This window comes from Mesoplodon bidens (genome assembly GCF_964165515.1).
Source record: "Mesoplodon bidens genome assembly, chromosome: 5".
In the NCBI taxonomy this organism is placed as follows: domain Eukaryota; kingdom Metazoa; phylum Chordata; class Mammalia; order Artiodactyla; family Ziphiidae; genus Mesoplodon; species Mesoplodon bidens.
The window spans coordinates 109,309,796-109,331,069 of NC_138161.1; the positions used below are offsets into that span (position 1 = coordinate 109,309,796).

At 44.3% G+C, this 21,274-nt stretch overlaps 1 protein-coding gene across 5 annotated transcripts in view; it reads right to left on the minus strand.

Moving 5' to 3' along the window:
* Positions 1-1,015: 1,015 nt before the first annotated feature.
* Positions 1,016-21,274, minus strand: part of TMEM44 (transmembrane protein 44) — a 46,914-nt gene continuing 26,655 nt past the window's right edge. For 2 of the 5 annotated variants that reach the window (XM_081234785.1, XM_081234784.1), the window contains exons 10-11: positions 17,255-17,287; positions 13,500-14,424 (exon numbers count right to left, since the gene is read on the minus strand). In XM_081234785.1, the coding sequence (XP_081090911.1) occupies positions 14,314-14,424; positions 17,255-17,287 (144 nt within the window). In that variant the 3' untranslated portion in view covers positions 13,500-14,313. Of the gene's footprint in view, positions 1,078-13,499; positions 14,425-17,254; positions 17,288-21,274 lie in introns of those variants that run through there. The other 3 variants (XM_081234787.1, XM_081234786.1, XM_081234788.1) reach the window with 2 other exon arrangements.

Consider the following 21,274-nt stretch of genomic DNA (forward strand, 5'->3'; position numbering starts at 1 on the left):
CTCTCTCGGATTCTACTTTATTACCTGACATTGTCTTCTGCAGATTTTTCTTACCATGTTAGAACTGGGAATTCACGTTGTGAAAATGAGCAGGCTGCTCAGGCACTGAACTAGATGATTTCAAGGTAATTCAAATCTGTTCCTCAGTCTACGGGTCTGTAATCTTTTAGGTTTAATGCCAAAATAGCATTTCTTCATGAAACTATAATGTTTAATCTTTCTGAACAAGTGGAGTTTGGGGGCCTTATCAGTTTTTCCCCCCTATTCTAAATAGTTTTATGAGAACATCTCATACAAATAGATCTTTTTTTTTTTTGCGGTACGCGGACCTCTCGCTGCTGTGGCCTCTCCCGTTGCAGAGCACAGGCTCCGGACGCATAGGCTCAGCGGCCATGGCTCACGGGCCCTGCTGCCCCACGGCATGTGGGATCTTCCTGGACGAGGGCACGAACCCGTGTCCCCTGCATCGGCTGGCGGACTCTCAACCACTGTGCCACCAGGGAAGCCCCCAAATAGATCACTTTAAAAGTAACTTCCTGGGTTTCCCTGGTGGCGCAGTGGTTGAGAGTCCGCCTGCCGATGCAGCGGACGCGGGTTCGTGCTCCGGGCCGGGAGAATCCCACATGCCGCGGGGCGGCGAGGCCCGTGAGCCATGGCCGCTGAGCCTGCGCGTCCGGAGCCTGTGCCCCGCAACGGGAGAGGCCGCGACAGTGAGAGGCCCGCGTACCGCAAAAAAAAAAAAAAAAAAGTAACTTCCTGAGGGCAGTGTTCTCAAAGAATCACCTGAGGAGCTTGTTAAAGATTCCCAGACCCTGCCCAGATCTAGGAAATCCCTGGGGTGGAGACTAAGAGCCTATATTTGAACAGATATCACACACATCAGAGCTTTAGGACCTACATATTCCAAAGTGCAATTGCTGGTCAGAGGAAAGGCCTATGGGATAGCTCTTCTCACACGTGGTCAGGCTGCCCTTGGGAAAGATTGTTGCGGCTGCAGAGTACAAGAGCCCTTGTTCCAGCTGTGGGTTTAGAAACTTTCTCAGACTTGCACTGGAGACGCCCCCAATACTAGGACACCTGCAGGAAAGACAAAAGGATGAAGGTCAGGGTCAAGTTCAGAGCAGAGGCATGGGACTTGACAGGTTGATCTGAAAGCACATTTGAGTTGGTGCAGTCTGGACTCAGAAGCTGGAAACTAGCTCAGGAATAACGGCGTGGGGAAGGGGCCCTCGCACGAAGGATTCCACAGGAACCTGCAGGATGTGAAGACAGCTTTGACAAACGTTCTCAATACACTGGTGGTCCTGTCCTAGCTGCAGTGTCTCATTAGCCTGTACTTAATGGAAGTTAGAGGTAATCTCCTGAAAACAAACAAAAAAATACAGTATAATCTTAGAACCTTACAGCTGGAAAGCATGTTTGATATCAAACCTAAAAGAGAAAACTGCTAGAACAAACAAAACAATTAAAACACTGGTGGCCTAGGGTGTGACACGTGAACCATGGTTCCCACTCTATGCTGCAAGCAGATGGCACATCAATTAGCCCTGGAAACTGGACTGCCAGCAGAACCAGCTGTTTTTTCTTTTTTCTTTGCAAGCCCAGAAAAGTTTATTGGTGTTGTTACCTTTTCAGAACATTGCCAATAATTAGCCTTATTAAATAACTCTCTGCGATATGGACTAGCAATCTGGGAAAGTTCAGAAAATTTCCTCAACATTGCTGACTTGATACAGCATTACATTTAGTCTTCATGTCTCCATAGGCTCCTCTTAGCTGTGACAATTTCTCCTACTTTCCTCATTTTTGATGACCTCGACAATGTTGAGGAGTACTGCCCTGTTCTAAAGCCTCAGAGTCTTCTGTCTTCTGCTTCAGTTGGCAGAAAGGGAAAGAGACAGTGGAGAAGCCACTTCAGATTCATAAAAACCCCAGCTTACAGGAGGTGCCTCTATAAACAAAATCAATGGATTGCTTTGCCCTCTGGTTTTCACTTGGGTTCAGCCAACGACAAGACAAGCAGCAACGAGAGGCCAGAGGCAGAAGGCAGATATATGAAATAAATTCCTCTCAAGAATTAACTCCAGAGAGGGACCTTCAAGATGGTGGAGGAATAAGACGTGGAAATCACCTTCCTCCCCACAAATACATCAGAAAGACATCTACACGTGGAACAACTCCTACAGAACACCTACTGAACGCTGGCAGAAGACCTCAGACTCCCCAAAAGGGTGAGTGAGGGGAGGGGATTCAGAACACTGCCTAGACAAGCTCCAGAGACAGGCGCAAGCCGCGTCTATGAGCAGACCCCAGAAATATGCATGAGATGCTAAGGCTGCTGCTGCAGCCACCAGGAAGCCTGTGTGCGAGCACAGGTCACTATCCACACCTCCCATCCCGGGAGGCTGTGCAGCCTGCCACTGCCAGGGTCCTGTGATCCAGGGACAAATTCCCCGGGAGAACACACGGCGCACCTCAGGTTGTTGCAACGTCACGCCGGCCTCTGCCGCTGCAGGCTTGCCCTGCATTCCATACCCCTCCCTCCCCCCCGAGCCTGAGTGAGCCAGAGCCCCCGCATCAGCTGCTCCTTTAACCCCCGCCTGTCTGGGCAGGAACAGACGCCCTCAGGCGACCTACACGCAGAGGCACGGCCAAATCCAAAGCTGAACCCCGGGAGCTGTGCGAACAAAGAAGAGAAAGGGAAATCTCTCCCAGCAGCCTCAGGAGCAGCGGATTAAATCTCCACAGTCAACTTGATGTACCTTGCATCTGTGGAATACCTGAATAGACAACGAATCATCCCAAAATTGAGGCACTGGACTTTGGGAGCAGCTGTAGACTTGGGGTTTGCTTTCTGCATCTAATTTGTTTCTGATTTTATGTTTATCTTAATTTAGTATTTAGAGCTTATTATCACTGGTAGATTTGTTTATAGATTTGGTTGCTCTCTTCGTTTTTTTATATACGTATATATATATATATATATATATTTTTTTTTTTTTTCCTTTTTCTCTTTTTGTGAGTGTGTATGTGTATACTTCTTTGTGTGATTTTGTTTGTATAGCTTTGCTTTTACCATTTGTCCTAGGGTTCTGCCTTTGTTTTTTGTTTGTATTTTTGTTTATTTTTTTAGTATAGTTTTTAGCACTTGTTATCATTGGTGTATTTGTTTTTTGGTTTGGTTGTTCTCTTCTTTCTTTCTTTTTAAATTTCTTTACATTACTTTAAAATTTTTTTATTTTTAATAATTTTTTTATTTTAATAACTTTATTTATCTTTCTTTCTTTCTTTGTCTCCCTTTTCTTCTGAGCTGTGTGGCTGACAGGGTCTTGGTGCTCTGGCTGGGTGTCAGGCCTGAGCCTCTGAGGTCAGAGAGCCGAGTTCAGGACACTGGTCCACTAGAGACCTCCTGGCTCCATGTAATATCAAATGGCGAAAGCTCCCCCAGAGATCTCCATCTCAACACGAAGGCCCAGCTCCACTCAACAACCAGCAAGCTACAGTGCTGGAAACCCTGTGCCAAACAACTAGCAAGACAGGAACACAGCCACACCCATTAGCAGAGAGGTTGCCTAAAATCATAATAACGTCACAGACACCCCAAAACACACCACCAGAGGCAGTCCTGCCCACCAGAAAGACAAGATCCAGCCTCATCCACCAGAACACAGGCACCAGTCCCCTCCACCAGGAAGTCTACCCAACCCACTGAACCAGCCTTAGCTGCTGGGGGCAGACACCAAAAACAACGGGAACTTCAAACCTGCAGCCTGTGAAAAGGAGACTCCAAACACAGTAAGTTAAGCAAAATGAGAAGACAGAGAAATACGCAGCACATGAAGGAGCAAGATAAAACCCACCAGACCAAGCAAATGAAGAGGAAGTAGGCAGTCTACCTGAAAAAGAATTCAAAGTAATGAAAGTAAAGATGATTCAAAATCTTGGGAATAGAATGGAGAAAATACAGGCAGCGTTTAACAAGGACCTAGAAAAGCTAAAGAGCAAACAAAAAATGATGAATAACACAATAAATGAAATTCTAAATTCTCTAGAAGTAATCGATAGCAGAATAACTGAGGCAGAAGAACAGATAAGTGACCTGCAGGATAAAATAGTGGAAATAATTACTGCAGAGCAGAATAAAGAAAAAAGAAAGAAAAGAATTGAGGACAGTCTCAGAGACCTCTGGAACAACATTGAACACACCAACATTTGAATTATAGGGGTCCGAGAAGAAGAAGAGACAAAAAAGGGACTGAGAAAATTCTTGAAAAGATTATAGTTGAAAACTTCCCTAATATAGGAAAGGAAATAGTCAATCAAGTCCAGGAAGCACAGAGAGTCCCATACAGGATAAATCCAAGAAGAAACACAGCAAGACACATGTTAATCAAATGATCAAAAATTAAGTACAAAGAAAAAATATTAAAAGCAGCAAGGCAAAAGCAACAAATAACATACAAGGGAATCCCCATAAGGTTAACAGCTGATCTTTCAGCAGAAACTCTGCAAGCCAGAAGAGAGTGGCAGGACATATTTAAAGGGATGAAAGGGAAAAACCTGCAACCGAGATTACTCTATCCAGCAAGGATCTCATTCAGATTCAATGGAGAAATTAAAACCTTTACAGACCAGCAAAAGCTAAGAGAATTCACACCACCAAACCAGCTTTACAACAAATGTTAAAGGAACTTCTCTAGGCAGGAAACACAAGAGGAGGAAAAGACCTACAATAACAAGCCCAAAACAATTAAGAAAATGGTAATTGGAACATACATATTGATAATTACCTTAAATGTAAATGGATTAAATGCTCCCACCAAAAGACATAGACTCGCTGAATGGATACAAAAACAAGACCCGTATATATGCTGTCTACAACAGACCCACTTCAGACCTAGGTACACATACAGACTGAAAGTGAGGGGATGGAAAAAGATATTCCATGTAACTGGAAATCAAAAGAAAGGTGGAGTAGAAATTCTCATATCAGAAAAAATAGACTTCAAAACAAAGACTATTACAAGAGACAAAGAAGGACACTACATACAAATCAAGGAATCGGGCTTCTCTGGTGGAGCAGTGGTTGAGAATCTGCCTGCCAATGCAGGGGACACGGGTTCGAGCCCTGGTCTGGGAAGATCCCACATGTCATGCAGCAACTGGGCCCACGAGCCAAAACTACTGAGCCTGCGCGTCTGGAGCCTCTGCCCCGCAACAAGAGAGGCCGCAACAGTGAAAGGCCCACGCACCGTGATGAAGAGTGGCCCCTGCTTGCTACAACTAGAGAAAGCCCTTGCAGAGAAACGAAGACCCAACACAGCCAAAAATAATAAATAAACAAACAAACAAATAAATAAAAGAAGTCTGGTAAGGGGAGAGGCATTAAAAAAAAAAGAATCAAGGGATCAATCCAAGAAGAAGATATAACAATTGTAAACATTTATGCACCCAATATAGGAGCACCTCAATATATAAGGCAAATGCTAACAGCCATAAAAGGGGAAATCCACAGTAACACAATCATAGTAGGCGACTTTAACACCCCACTTGCATCAATGGACAGATCATCCAAACAAAATAAACAAGGAAACACAAGCTTTAAATGACACAATAGACCAGATAGATTTAATTGGTATTTATAGAACATTCCACCCAAAAGTGGCAGAATACATTTTTTTCTCAAGTGCATATAGAACATTCTCCAGGATATGTCACGTCTTGGGTCACAAATAAAGCCTCAGTAAATTTAAGAAAATTGAAATCGTATCAAGCATCTTTTCTGACCACAATGCTATGAGATTACAAATCAATTACAGGGAAAAAAAACATAAAACACACAAACACATGGAGGCTAAACAAAACATTACTAAATAACCTAGAGATCACTAAAGAAGTCAAAGAGGAAATCAAAAAATACCTAGAGACAAATGACAATGAAAACACAATGATTCGAAACAAATAGGATGCAGGAAAAGCAGTTCTAAGAGCGAAGTTTATAGCTATACAAGCCTACCTCAAGAAACAAGAAAAATCTCAAATAAACAATCTAACATTACACCTAAAGGAACTAGAGAAAGAAGAACAAACAAAACCCAAAGTTAGTAGAAAGAAAGAAATCATAAAGATCAGAGCAGAAATAAATTAAATAGAAACACAGAAAACAATAGCAAAGATCAATAAAACTAAATCCTGGTTCTTTGAGAAGATAAACAAAATTGATAAATCATTAGCCAGACTCATCAAGAAAAAGAGGGAGAGGACTCAAATCAATAAAATTAGAAATGAAAAAGGAGAAGTTACAACAGACACTGCAGAAATATAAAGGATCATGAGAGATTACTACATGCAACTATATGTCAATAAAATGGACAACCTGGAAGAAATGGACAAATTCTTAGAAAAGCACAACTTTCCAAGACTGAACCAGGAAGAAATAGAAAATATAAACAGACCAATCACAAGCACTGAAATTGAAACTGTGACTAAAAATGTTCCAACAAACAAAAGTCCAGGACCAGACAGCTCACAGGCAAATTCTATCAAACATTTAGAGAAGAATTAACATCTATCCTTCTCAAACTCTTCCAAAATATAGCAGAGGGAGGAACACTCCCAAACTCATTCTACGAGGCCACCATCACCCTGATACCAAAGCCAGACAAAGATATCACAAAGAAAGAAAACTACAGCCCAATATCACTGATGAACATAGATGCAAAAATCCTCAACAAAATACTAGCAAACAGAATCCAACAGCATATTAAAAGGATCATACACCATGATCAAGTGGGGTTTATCCCAGGAATGAAAGGATTCTTCAATATATGCAAATCAATCAATGTGATAAACCATATTAACAAACTGAAGGATAAAAACTATATGATCATCTCAATAGATGCACAAAAAGTTTTCGACAAAATTCAGCACCCGTTTATGATAAAAAACCCTCCAGAAAGTAGGCACAGAGAGAACTTGCCTCAACACAATACATGCCATATATGACAAACCCACAGTCAACATCGCTCTCAATGGTGAAAAACTGAAACAATTTCCTCTAAGATCAGGAACAAGACAAGGTTGTCCACTCTCACCACTGTTATTCAACATAGTTTTGGAAGTTTTAGCCACAGCAATCAGAGAAGAAAAAGAAATAAAAGGAATCCAAATCAGAAAAGAAGAAGTAAAGCTGTCACTGTTTGCAAATGACATGGTATTATACATAGAGAATCCTAAAGATGCTACCACAAAATTACTAGAGCTAATCAATGAATTTGGTAAAGTAGCAGGATACATAATTAATGCACAGAAATCTCTTGCATTCCTATATGCTAATGATGAAAAATCTGAAAGAGAAATTAAGGAAACACTCCCATTTACCATTGCAACAAAAAGAAAACAATACCTAGGAATAAACCTACCTTAGGAGACAAAAGACCTGTATGCAGAAAACTATAAGACACTGATGAAAGAAATTAAAGATGATACAAACAGATGGGGAGATATACCATGTTCTTGGATTGGAAGAATCAACATTGTGAAAATGACTATACTACCCAAAGCAATCTACAGATTCAATACAATCCCTACCAAACTACCAATGGCATTTTTCACAGAACTAGAACAAAAAATTTCACAATTTGTATGGAAACACAAAAGACCCTGAATAGCCAAAGCAATCTTGAGAAAGAAAAATGGAGCTGGAGGAATCAGGCTCCCTGACTTCAAACTATACTACAAAGCTACAGTAATCAAGACAGTATGGTACTGGCACAAAAACAGAAATATAGATCAATGGAACAGGATAGAGAGCCCAGAGATAAGCCCATGCACATATGGTCAACTTATCTTTGATAAAGGAGGCAAGAATACACCATGGAGAAAAGACAGCCTCTTCAATAAGTGGTGCTTGGAAAACTGGACAGCTACATGTAAAGGTATGAAATTAGAAAACTCCCTAACACCACACACAAAAATAAACTCAAAATGAATTAAAGGCCTAAATATAAGGCCAGACACTATCAAACTCTTAGAAGAAAACAGGCAGAACACTCTATGACATAAATCACAGCAAGATCCTTTTTGAACCACCTCCTAGAGAAATGGAAATAAAAACAAAAATAAACAAATGGGACCTAGTGAAACTTCAAAGCTTTTGCACAGCAAAGGAAGCCATAAACAAGACGAAAGGACAACCCTCAGAATGGGAGAAAATATTTGCCAACAAAGCAACTGACAAAGGATTAATCTCCCAAAGTTACAAGCAGCTCATGCAGCTCAATACCAAAAAAACAAACAACCCAATCCAAAAATGGGCAGAAGACACAAATAGACATTTCTCCAAAGAAGATATACAGATTGCGAACAAACACATGAAAGGATGCTCAAAATCACTAATCATTAGAGAAATGCAAATCAAAACTACAATGAGGTATCACCTCACACTGGTCAGAATGGTCATCCTCAAAAAATCTACCAACAATAAATGCTGAAGACGGTGTGGAGAAAAGGGAACCCTCTTGCCTGTTGGTGGGAATGTAAATTGATACAGCCACTATGGAGAACAGTATGGAGGTTCCTTAAAAATCTCAAAGTAGAACTACCATACCACCCAGCAATCCCACTACGGGGCATATACCCTGAGAAAACCATAATTCAAAAAGAGTCATGTACCACAATGTCCATTGCAGCCTTATTTACAACACCCAGGACATGGAAGCAACCTAAGTGTCCATCGACAGATGAATGGATAAAGAAGATGTGGCACATATATACAATGGAATATCACTCAGCCATAAAAAGAAACAAAATTGAGTTATTTGTAGTGAGGTGGATGGACCTAGAGAGTGTCACACAGAGTGAACTAAGTCAGAAAGAGAAAAATAAATACCGTATGCTAACACATATATATGGAATTAAAAAAAAATTGTTCTGACGAACCTAGGGGCAGGACAGGAATAAAGACGCTGACGTAGAGAATGGACTTGAGGACACGGGGACGGGGAAGGGTAAGCTGGGACGAAGTGAGAGAGTGGCATGGACATACATACACCACCAAACGTAAAATAGATAGCTAGTGGGAAGCAGCCACATAGCACAGGGAGATCAGCTCGGTTCTTTGTGACCACCTAGAGGGGTGGGATAGGGAGGGTGGGAGGGAGACACAAGAAGGAGGAGATATGGGGATATAAGTATACGTATAGCTGATTCACTTTGTTATACAGCAGAAAGTAACACACCACTGTAAACCAATTATACTCCAATAAAGATCTTAAAAAAAAAATGGACGCGCGAGAAGGAGGATCTTTGGGGTCGAAGGAGCAGGGCATTGCTGTTTTCCTTCATAAGCCTTTTGTTACAATCTGATTCTCTTTTTAAAAACTGTGTACCTGCAGTATATTTCAAAAAACATTTAAAATGTACTTAAAAACAAATAGGATGTTTTCCAGTACACCATAAAGGATGCTGAATGCTGTCAATAATTTCGGAACCGTAATCTTGTTATCATCCCCTTCCAAAACCAGCGATGTGAAATGCACCCCAGGAGCCGCCCTCAGCAGCTCCCCGGAGGCGGCGAAACAGGACCCCGTGCCGGTCTGGGGCCCCGGAGGCAGCGTGGGATGCGCCGGACTCGCGTGAGGCGGCGGCTGCTTAGTGCGCACTCACTCGCGGGGCCGGGCATTTCTTCCCTTCCCGGCAGTCCCAGGACAGTGGTTTGAATGGGAAGCAGGCTGTCGAGGTTAGGCCGCTTCTCTGAGGGAGAAGTAACCAGTAGGAGGTCGGGATTCACTTCTGACGGTGCCAACAGTGGCCTCCTTCGCTGTGGCAGCTTGAGGAGACCACTTACTGCCCCGCCAGGACGGTTGTGGTGGAGCCCAGTGGACGGTGAAGAGGGGGCGAGCGCCCCTGACCTACGACAGGGACTAAGTCCTCTTGCAACCACAGCTGCAGGACCCCGAGGACCAGGAAGAGAAGAGCTTGGCCCTCTGCCGCCAATACCGACTGCCCGTGGAAAATTTCCAATGGAATTGGGAGGGTATGCTGAGTTCTCTAGGCGACAGATTAACTGAGACACTGGAAGTTAACACTCTGTCAATGAAGTGTCCAGTCCAGAAGCAGCGGTGCTGGATGCCTGGTACCTTGTTTGGCTTTCAGAGTTGGGTAAGGAAACAGCAAATCAGATGTGCTCTAAGTCACTTGATTTAGCACCATTCCCTGATCTAAGACTGTCTCTCTCACACGATGATGACCTTTAGAATAATACTAGACAGAGACGTGTAAACTTCTTGAAGAGATGTTAGTCACCATTACACCAAATCTTGGGTTCATTCAAGGTAGAGGCTCCTCTGTCAAACATCGACTTGAATGTCAGAAAAAACCAATGAAAAGTGGAAGAGAATAGAGCAATGCCCTCATAGTTGGAAACTGTGGAGGGGGATGATCAAGAAGGGACAGCAAAAGAAGTGGAGAGAATCTTGGAAATGTTGCAAAATTAGTCTTGAAACACGAAGACACTGCTCTTCTTTTTTTCTTTTTTTTTTTTTTTTGCGGTACGCGGGCCTCTCACTGTTGTGGCCTCTCCCGTTGCGGAGCACAGGTTCCGGACGCGCAGGCTCAGCGGCCATGGCTCACAGGCCTAGCCACTCCGCGGCATGTGGGATCTTCCCGGACCGGGGCACAAACCCGTGTCCCCTGCATCGGCAGGCGGACTCTCAACCACTGCGCCACCAGGGAAGCCCTCTTCTTTTTCTTAATGATCGATAAAGAATTCTTTTTCTGTCACTGGAAAATATTCATATATCATATTTAAAAATTTTCAGTACTGGAAGGAAACTGCAAAAATTTTAAACGTCAGATGCTGTGATCTCTTCTTGTTACAGCAAAGCCTCAGTTCTTCATAAAAGGGGAATTTTATCTTAAATGGATAGTAAAATCCAAACAGAGAGAAGTGTATATTATATAATGAAACCTATTTTTTTTAATATATCTGAAATTTCTCTTGATATTGTCTCTTTCTTGAGAGTTTATGAAGATGTCAGTCTTCTGTAGGAAAAAAAATTCACTGGCATATTCATAAAAGGTTAAAAAAAAAAGGAAAGAAATCTGTCCTTTCATTTTACAGATGAGAAAACTGTGATCAGAAAGGGAAATGACTTAACAAGGATCACGCTGAATCAGACATAGGAACTGGAGCCCAGCCAGGCTCCTTGGCCCAGTGCTTCTCCTTGCTCTGGAGGAGCTCATGCCCAATTGTAACAATCAGATGTGAGTGTGGCATCAGATGACTGCTCATAAATCTCTTCATCATACTGAAGTACTGGGGGAGATAAGGGGATTGGTTCTTCAGGATCTAGACAGGGTTTTAAGAAAATCTTAGGGATAGAGGAGCTCTCCCTAAATCACACAGACTTCTTTCCTTGGGAGATTAAAATGGGTGAAATCCTTTTTTTTTTCTTTTTTGAGTAGCTTATGAAGGGGGTGGGTAATCACTGTAATCACTTATTGGGGTTGTTGTCAAAGCAATTCAATCCTCTGAAGTCCCTTCCATCTGTGGGTCTGATTCCTTGGTTACCAACTGGCTTGCAGGTCATATGTGGCCAGGAATTATAGGGAGGAAGGAAACTAATCCCTCTTCAATGTCTACTTTGAGTCACGTAGTGTTATGCATTTCATATACGTTATTTAATCTTCACAACAAGCTTTCTAGATAGGTATTATTCTCAGTCTACCCCAGGAGTTCACAAAGATTAGGTAACAAGCTCCAAGCCATGCAGACAATAGGCAGCACAACTACAACTATTATACCCTCTCTCATCTCCAGATGAGTGGGCAGGAGAGAATGATTACACAGTTGGTTCCCCAGCTTCTCCCTAGTGTAGGTAACCCCCTTGCACTGCTCAGTGGGTCTTCAGGGCAAGTAACTCCCGTTATCCTCCTGGTATGACTAACGGATAGGCATGAAGCTGCAGCGGAGGCCCAGGGTGGGAACACTCCTGCTAGGAGTAAGGCATTTGGGTTGGCATCTCTTCCCAAAGGCTCCAGAGTTCCAGAGCTTTGCATAACAGGCAGATTCTCATTGAACAATGAGGCCAAACTTTGCTGCCAAAATTGTCAGTTTAAAGGTTCATTCTGGGGGCTTCCCTGGTGGCGCAGTGGTTGAGAGTCCGCCTGCCAATGCAGGGGACACGGGTTCGTGCCCCGGTCTGGGAAGATCCCACATGCCATGGAGTAACAACTGGTAACAACTGGTTTGTGAAGGAAGAGGCAGGGACGATGGGAGCTAGAGAGATGGTTAACATCTGGAGCTCAAGTAGTTTGTGCTGTGCAAAGTCAGCGAGATCATTTGATATTCTTGAGTGAATAGCCATTTCCATTAGGATCCAACCAATTTCTGGTGCCCCAGGGACATGAGCCGGCCTCCCATTGGGAGGGGGATGTGCTAAAGACAAACTCCAGGGATGTCATCCTATCCCCAGGCCTTCTGCGTTTCCAAAGATGAGCCCTCCTCCTGCCCTGCTGTTACTAATCAAATTAAACATGTTCCCCAAGTTGGTACTGTATCCATGACTGTGTACATTTCTGCTTCTTGAAAAGTTGTGGCTGCAGGGATGTAAAACTCCCCAATCAGCTGTGGCCCACCTGAGGCATGTCAGTCAGCTTCCTACTCTGTATCTTGCAATAGCTACCAGTCAGCCACAGAATTAAGCACCAACTCCCAGGTTCCTTTCCAGCCTCTTCACCCACCCCCTACACCCATTCTGGCCACATCAGAGTCCTCTTTCCTTAGCTAGATTCCCCCCTTCCCTACTTCCAATCCTCTGTGTGGTTTCATCTGCTGGAATGTTCTCCCAACCCCCACCCTGTCCCCAGTTAAAAGTTTCATCTTCCCTCAAAGTACAGCTTCAGTGATTAAGATCACAAAGCAAAATTGACTTTAGCAAACTCCATTAAAAGACAGCCAGGGGGCTTCCCTGGTGGCGCAGTGGTTGGGAGTCCACCTGCTGATGCAGGGGACGCGGGTTCGTGCCCCGGTCCGGGAGGATCCCACATGCCGCGGAGCGGCTGGGTCCGTGGGCCATGGCCACTGAGCCTGCGCGTCCGGAGCCTGTGCTCCGCAATGGGAGAGGCCACAACAGTGAGAGGCCCGCGTACTGCAAAAAAAAAAAAAAAAAAAAGACAACCAGGGTCCAAAGCAGTTGGATAAATAGGGTGGCTTTAGGTTCACTTCTAGTTCAGAGATCATGCAGGGGATTGGAATCTATGCAGAGACCTGTGGAACAACCTGCTTCCCTGAGGCACCCCCTCTTTCATGCTGCTGGGACTTGCATGACCCCTCAGGAGCAACTGGGCAGCTGCAGCTGAGTCACACAGGCTGCCAGGGGCCAGCCAGAAGCAGAGCTCTTGTTTCTTGGCATTTCTCCCAGGTCCCCTGGTGGCCAACTTCTGTGGCTGTGCTGGGATTCAGACGTATCTCTGTGCTCCATGGTGAGATGCTTCAGTGCACTCAATCAGGATTTATTCATTCCAGCGTTCCTCCCACCATAGCTCCAAAATAATCCTGAGAGGGGATTTCGGTGTCTGAATTGAGCCCCTCCCACCATGCCTCTTAGCCTTTGCATGCTTTCAGTTACCTCCTGAAGCAGACAGTTCCCTTCACCTGCAGACCCTAGCCCAGCACACACTGGGCCAGGCTGGAGCAAGTCCTGGTACCTAGAGCACTTTGCTTTGCTCACCCTTGCAATACCAGTGACCTTGCAAACACTTAGTTGATCAAACAGTCCTCTCTCAACTTCCAGCAGAAAACTCAAGTGGGTGACTGGAGGGCAGGAGCCAGGTCCCATCAGAACCTGTGACTGTGTCCCAAACCCCCCAAACGTGGGCCCACCCCTCTCTAGGCTTAGCCAGGTCTTACGGAGTGGGGCTTTACTAAGATCCAAACATTTAGCTGTTTGTTAGATCAACTCATTTGTAGCAGATATTCAGAGTAGGGTTGAATCCAAAGGGAAAGGGAAAAGAGAGGCTAAACTATTTTAGATTATATTTCAAAGCAAGATTGGTTTGTGAACTTCGAATTTTCAGAACAAACTCTGGCTGTGTCCAGGTATGTCCACAGGGCCCAAGGTCTTAGCTCCATTCTGAGCCATGGTGCAGACCAGCCAAGCTCCGTGACAGCTCCTGGTTCCTCACTTTCATGGGTGGCCTTGGCAGAAGCTTAAATTCCTGCCATGGCTGTCTCTGCAGGTTGATCCCTGCTTAGTTCCTGACAAAACCTTGACCTTGGGCTCTGAGCTGCTGAGCTGGCTCCAGAAAGTGTTACTTAACAGAGGTCAAGTCCACTGGCTTCATAGACCACCTGTGCACCCGGGGTCTGAATATCTCCATGTTGTCTTTGTTCCCTCCAAGGTTTACGTCTTCAGGATCCCACTGTGGAGAAAAGACACAAGAGGTACCTTGGTGGAATAGGCCCTTCCCATCTCTTACAATTTCCCCAACAACAGCTCCAATCCTGGTTCTCATGGCCCAGACACAGACAAGAACAAACAGGTAAGGACAAGTTAACCAGGTCTGTGTTTCTAGGACCTAACAGGGCAAGTATAACTTTAAATCAAGGAATTAATGGACAGCCACCCTGAACAGACCAGCCCTACTTCCCCTCCTACTCTCTGTTCCCCCCTCTTCACCAAGTCCTTCTCTAGTGAGACTCAGTCATGTTCCCTTTATCCTGAGAATACCCACCTCCCTGCCTAACTAATTCCTGGAAAAGACCAGCAAACTCAACCCATTCTTTATGGCCCAGGTAAGTTCCTCCTCTTCCAAGAAGCCTATGCTGACACCCATTGAGCTCTCCCCCACTTCTCTATACTGCCGGTACCACTGGTTTGCAGCTGAGCATGGGCAGCCCTGCCCTGGGTGTCCACCTTGTCCTCTCAGAGAGATGACAGAGCTTCTCAGGAGCAGGGCACTGGTCTGCCCTTGACCCCCACATGGTGTTTCCTCTAAACTTGAGGTCAGCAGACTTGTCAAAAACAAGCATTTAAAACCTAATCCAGAGTGGTGGTCACTGCCACTGAATATTTCATCACTCCCACTCAGACAAGTATGGGAAATTGAAATGCGCAGGGGTTAAAAAAAAAAAGGTTAAAAGAAAAAAAATAGGTGAGCACACAAGCACTGATGAAGCTGTTTGCAAAATCCTCCTATTGCTCTAAAACGACAGATAAAAGAGAGAGCTTTTCACGTGGGCCAAGAGCAAGGGCATCATCTTTAGTGATTCCAGCCACAGAGGCAAGTAGGGGTCGGGCTCAGGTCCTCTTTCTGCCACTAACTTGCTTTCTCTTCTCTGGATCTTGATTTCTCCATGTGTAAATTGGGAGGCTGAATCAGCAACTAGATAATACGATCTCTCATTTCTGAGTTTCTATGAATGGTGATTCTGAGTCATAAGGTTGCATTTGACCCAGGAAACAACAAGACCCAGGAAACAACAAGCAAAGGCCACATAGGATGTGTCAGCCCGGGCCAGACAATCTATTTGGGCAAGAAAATAGAGCCAGGCATGGACATGCACTCCAAGAAAAGTGTTCCACCAGCTACTCAAACCTGAGCAGAATCAAACAGTCCAGTCCTTAGAGGGTCAGGACAAGGTCCTCAAGGCTCCCTGAGCCACTGAAAGATAATGCCCACACCCCACTAGTCACAAAACACAAACTGTAGCTTTGTTTCCAACAGAAAGAGAGTCCCGTTCAATTACTGATTTACTGCTCATAACTGAACTGAGTTCTACTACTTGGTCATGAAAAACAGCATCACGTTAAAAAGACCACCTCATCCCCAGTAACCTTGCAGGCCAGGGACTGAGCTGATTTTGTTGGTGCAGCTCAGCCCCTTGTATGTGTCTGGGGCTGTGTCAGGCACACGTGTGCTAATTTCTCATCTACCTGTGGATGCGGACTTGGGCGGACACCTCTAAGCAAATTCCTTCCAGACGTATCAGAGATCCCAAGTAAAAGAGCTCCCTGGCCCCTCAGGCTTCGAGACCCAGTTGCCTAGTAGTGGAAGTGGGGGCCTGTTCCATTCTCTGAGAATGGACAGTGTGCTTTTTGATGAATTCTGTTTTCAAGTGGAGACCCACGTTCTAGATCTGAGTTCTGGACCAGTCTCACCAGGGGGGCCCAGGGTGCTCATTAAAAAGACTGATGCTGGGCTTCCCTGGTGGCACAGTGGTTGAGAGTCCGCCTGCCGATGCAGGGGACACGGGTTCGTGCCCCGGTCCGGGAAGATCCCACATGCCGCGGAGCGGCTGGGTCCGTGAGCCATGGCCGCTGAGCCTGCGCGTCCGGAGCCTGTGCTCCGCGACAGGAGAGGCCACAACGGTGAGAGGCCCGCATACCGCAAAAAAAAAAAAAAAAAAGACTGATGCTGGGGACCCACCCTAGACCCTATCTGTGGGTTGGGACCTAAGGCTTGGCATTTGAACAAGCTCCTAGGGTGGTTCTTAGCCGCCCTGATGTGTCAGAACCACAGCTCCAGCTCCTAAAATGTCTTCTTAAGAGTTATCCTTGCTACTCCTGACCAATTCCGCTGCCGGCAAACAGAAACAGCCCACCACTCTGGTCAGGTGCACTCTTTAAAGTGGATTAAGCCTTCGAAAACAATTTAAATCTCTTCCTTCTGAATTCCCAGAATATTGTGTTTTAAAATGTCATTTTAAGTAATAAAAACATCACTGGAATCCAGGCATTCAGAGAATTTAAGCAAAAGATAATCTACTCTCTTATCAGAAAAAAAAATCCTGGGAGGTGACAGGCACAGGTGGCTGTCATGAATCATGTGCTTATTTGTCACTTGGAGGCGAGGAGGGCATAGAGACAGCGGCCAGCTGCCCAGGGTCTCACAATGACAACATAGGGGAATGTTGACCTCAACTCCTGCAGCCACTCCCAGCACCACTACCATTAGTGACCTGCTGGGCTTCCTCTTGTTCAAAAACTTTTGTTCCAAGCAAGTTTCTTCCTTGGGTTATGCATCTTCTCTGAGCCCTACTAGACGGTTTGGACAAAGCAGAAAGAACTCTGAAATGGAGAGCCTGGAAAAAACCCTCGACTTTCAGGCTCTCCTCTCATTTTCAAATTCTTTTTTTTCCTAGAGGAATTTGGCATGGGCCCAGCCATCCAAGGGGGGCTCACAAAAACAGGAACTGAAATCAAGCCACAGGAAGTCCCTTGTGGAATAAAGAGAGCACGATTGTCCATACCTGCTCCGAGTTTAGGGCTTCCCAATACTTCTGCTGCAGAATAAAAAGAGAGATTAAAAAAAAAGTGTTGACTAGATTTTGCCACCATCACAGAGCAGAGATCAGCGCCAGCCTCTGTCTGCTCAGTGAGCCAGGAGGCAGGCCCTCCGCTGGTCCGGAGGCAAAGGAACAACTGACTTCAGCAAGCAAAAAGGCAGCAGCTACTAGTGGCTACAACTTAGTTAAATGGTCAGTAGGATAATTGTGATAATTATGAAGGGCTACAGGTCCTTGAAAAAATTATCATCTATGCAGATTTTTAAATTACTATTATTAGAAATTATTATTAGGCATAATCATAATAATAAAGATTCCATTTATTAACCACATGGCTGAGATGAGTCAACTCAAACCCATGAAACTAAGAAGGAGAGATGCAAATAAAATCCTCATCTTGAAACTATGGGGTATTTGCTACCAGCCAAGATTCATATTTAATCAGCCTTTACTGCACGGTTGGTTCCACCCCAAGCCTCAGATATGTCTGGCTCAGGTTCTTGAAGGGTAGTGTCACTGTCTGCTCTCATTCGTCCAGCACCTCCTGTAGTGCCCAGGACACGTGTGTGTGTGTGGTGTGTGTGTGTGTATTCATAAGCTATGAATCTGCAAATGTCTGTTATACTGATCTGTGTATGTCTGTTACACTGAACTGCTGCCAGTACACAGGATTTGGCTTTATTGTCACATTGAAACAAAGCCCCTACTGTTCAATTCTTTTAAAATTTCCATTTTGAACAACTTCTGTTTGTTTGCTTTTGTTTGGTTTTTCTGAGTTCCTTGAGGGCTGCAGTTTGACTCAACTCTGAGTCTTCAGGACTGCCAGGGCTGGCGGAATGCACTCAGCAAGTCTGTTACGTGAATCTGTATGTGCATGCGTGTGTGCAGCTGTGTATCTGTTAAGATTATAAAAACTTTGTTGAACACCTCTATTTGTCTGCTGATAACTGTGCTAGCCCAGAGATGGGGCTCTGTTCTGGGGCCTGCACAAGTCCCATGCTGGGTCAGAGCTGGAGGTAGGGGTGGAGTCAGGCACAGAGGTCTGACCCAGGCTGTGCTGGCAGAGCTGGGCCCCAAGCTCAGTGGCAGGGCACCTGGAAGACTGGAGGCGAAGGGCAGAGGTCCCACCTTGAAACTGAGGAGGGCAGGGAAGGGGCACCAAAGCTGGGTCCTTGGTCAGTGCCCCCTACAAGAATTCCCTGCCCCCTGCTGGGTAGGATGTGGTGGCCACTGCAGGAGGGAGGGCAGGATATGAGGATGTGGGTGGCAGAAATGAAGCTTGACAGTCGTCTCCCCAGTTTCTGCCTCTTCCCTCCCTCTCCCACCCACCCCTTCCAGGTCACATGCTTCCAGCCTGGTACCTATGAACTCCTTCCCCCATTCCACGGGAGGACAGAATGGACCTAGAAAACTTGAGTCACCACTGACTTCAGCTGTACCATGCCTTTTTCTTTTGAACAACTTTTTAATTATAAGATTTTCAGTCATACGCAAAAGCAAAAGAATAATCTAATGAACACCTGTGGACATATCCTCTTTCATTTGCTCTAGCTCCCCCAATTTTTTATTTGCTGAAGTATTTTAAAGTAAAAATTTCATCTGTAAATACTTCAGTATGTATCTCATAGATAAGGACTTAAAAACTCCTAAGCACAATGCCATTAATACCTAACAAAACTGTGAGAATTCCATAGCATTCATCTTTTAATGACATCCTGCTGGGGAGAACATAAACTAAAAAAAAGATTAAATGGAGAACACACAAAATTACTAAAAATGATGTTTCCACACACACTGCAAAAGACAGAAATGTTGATGACAACACGGTGGAAAAAGTTACATAACTTCTGCAAATGTAATAGAAATAAAAAGAGAGATGAAAGAAAATATGCTAAGAATAAGAACATTAATGGAAAAACTGGTGAAACCCAAATAAAGTCTGTACTTTAGTTAATAGTAATGTACTAATCTTAATTTCTCTGTGTTGACAAACGCAGCATGGTGGTGCAAGATGTTAACATTAGAGGGAATTGGGTGAAGGTATACAGGAACTCTCTGTCCTACCTTTGCAACTTTTCTGTAAATCTAAAATTATTCCACAAGAAAAAGTGTATTTAAAGACAAGCAAACAAACAAAGAAGTTTAAGAGTCCTCCAAATGAATTTGAAATGAAACCTTGAAACCTTTCCAAAATCTTCAGCATCACAAGCACTCTAAAATTTCAGAAGAGTACCCTCTAGTGGAAGTAGTAGCCAGGATTTCTTTCTAAAGTTACTTTCTAAACTAATGATAATGTGCCTAAGGAATACAATTAACCCAAATCTTTGTAACTGAGGTCTCTCTCTACCCCCGACAAAGAAGTAAAAATAAATAAACATTTGTGTAGTCTTTTCCCTGTTTCAAGAGAAAAATTTGTTCATTTTTGTATAGAAATTTTTTTCAAAACCCAAAATAAAGATTGCCCAGAATTCTATCCCTAAAAGAGGGCCTCTATGAACAGTTATTGAATAGCCCTCTGAAATACACACACACACACACACACACACCCAAATTATGCAAATGGCTTTTCTCTCTTAAAATATAGTGAGCATTTCCACATATCCTTGAATTGTCTTTAGGACCACAATTCCATCATCTCTGTGAACCACAGCATGTAGGGTTTCAATTCACCTCATTTCTAAAAGCACACTTTTTTGTGCTTCTGGAACCAAGAAGCAACCTATAGGCCCTGTCCACAGGGCATGTGGTAAGTTCTCCTGTTTCTGAAGACTCTGAGGTGTGTCTCAGCCACTGAGGAAACAGGGTCACTTTCTAGGACTGGGAACTGGATGGGCCCTCATAGACCATTAGTTCAACTCCCTCCTTACATCTGGGGAGAAGTGACTTCCCCAAGATGGGGGAGGTGAAATGGTGTTGGACTCAGGACCCATTATAAAGGTTTTTTGTTTTTTCTGATCATAAAGTTTTGAGACTGGCCAGATACACGCCAGCTACAGTTCCATCTTAGATTTCATCAAGTAGATTTCCTTTTTGATTTTCCTAGTACCTTACAGGTTTTTAAACCTTAACACCATACGCTTCAAAAATCTCATTCTTTTCAATTTCTTTAGCTAGTTAATTAAGCAGTTCTATAGCACTTACTCTGGATCAAGCACGGTTTCACCTCCCATACTTTCTTTCCTCCTCTCTACCAGCCCGAACTCCCCACTCAGCTCTTCCTTCCTGGGCTGTCGTGAGGAAAATGGGATGTGAGGAAAAATGGATCACAGGCCGTGGAGTGCTGTATGCAAGGCCCATGGTGAACTGGATCAGTGAGACAGAAGTTCTGACCCACACTGGGCCGGTTTCCCTTATAAGGATGACAGTTTCACTGCAGGGACATCCCAAGGTTGGGATGAAGGGGAAGCCGAGATGAAGCCCTATGTATTACAACGGTGGGCAGCAAGGGTTGGGAGCGAACACCTCTGAACTCCACTCACAAGGAGATGCAAATACTGTATTTAGGCCAAACTCCAAGACCACCAGTGGGAAATGCCTTGGCAACCTTGGCTCCTGTTCCTGATTTTTTTTTAAATTACTTTTTCCCATTAAAACAGGAGATATAATTGACATAAAACATTGTATGTTCCTGATTTTTTTGGAAGAAATTGTGTTATTCACATGCTGCTCAGAACTGAAGAAGTGGCCCAGGGAAGGGCGGGAAATGGCCATGATCAAGTTGAATTCAGGAGCAGGGCTGCTGCAGATAAAACACAGGATACACTGTGAAATCTGAATTTCAGATAACAAATAATGTTTTAGTATAGGTGTGTTTATCTGAAATTCAAATTCACTGGCCTCTTGTATTTTTTGCCTGTTAAATCTAGCAACCCTACTCAGGAACACAGGGAAGGCTTCCCGGAGGAAGCAGGATTTAGCCAGGGCCTTGAAGAGCAGGAGAAGACAGATGAGCAAAGGAACCCAGAGAAGGGAAAGCTGGCTGGA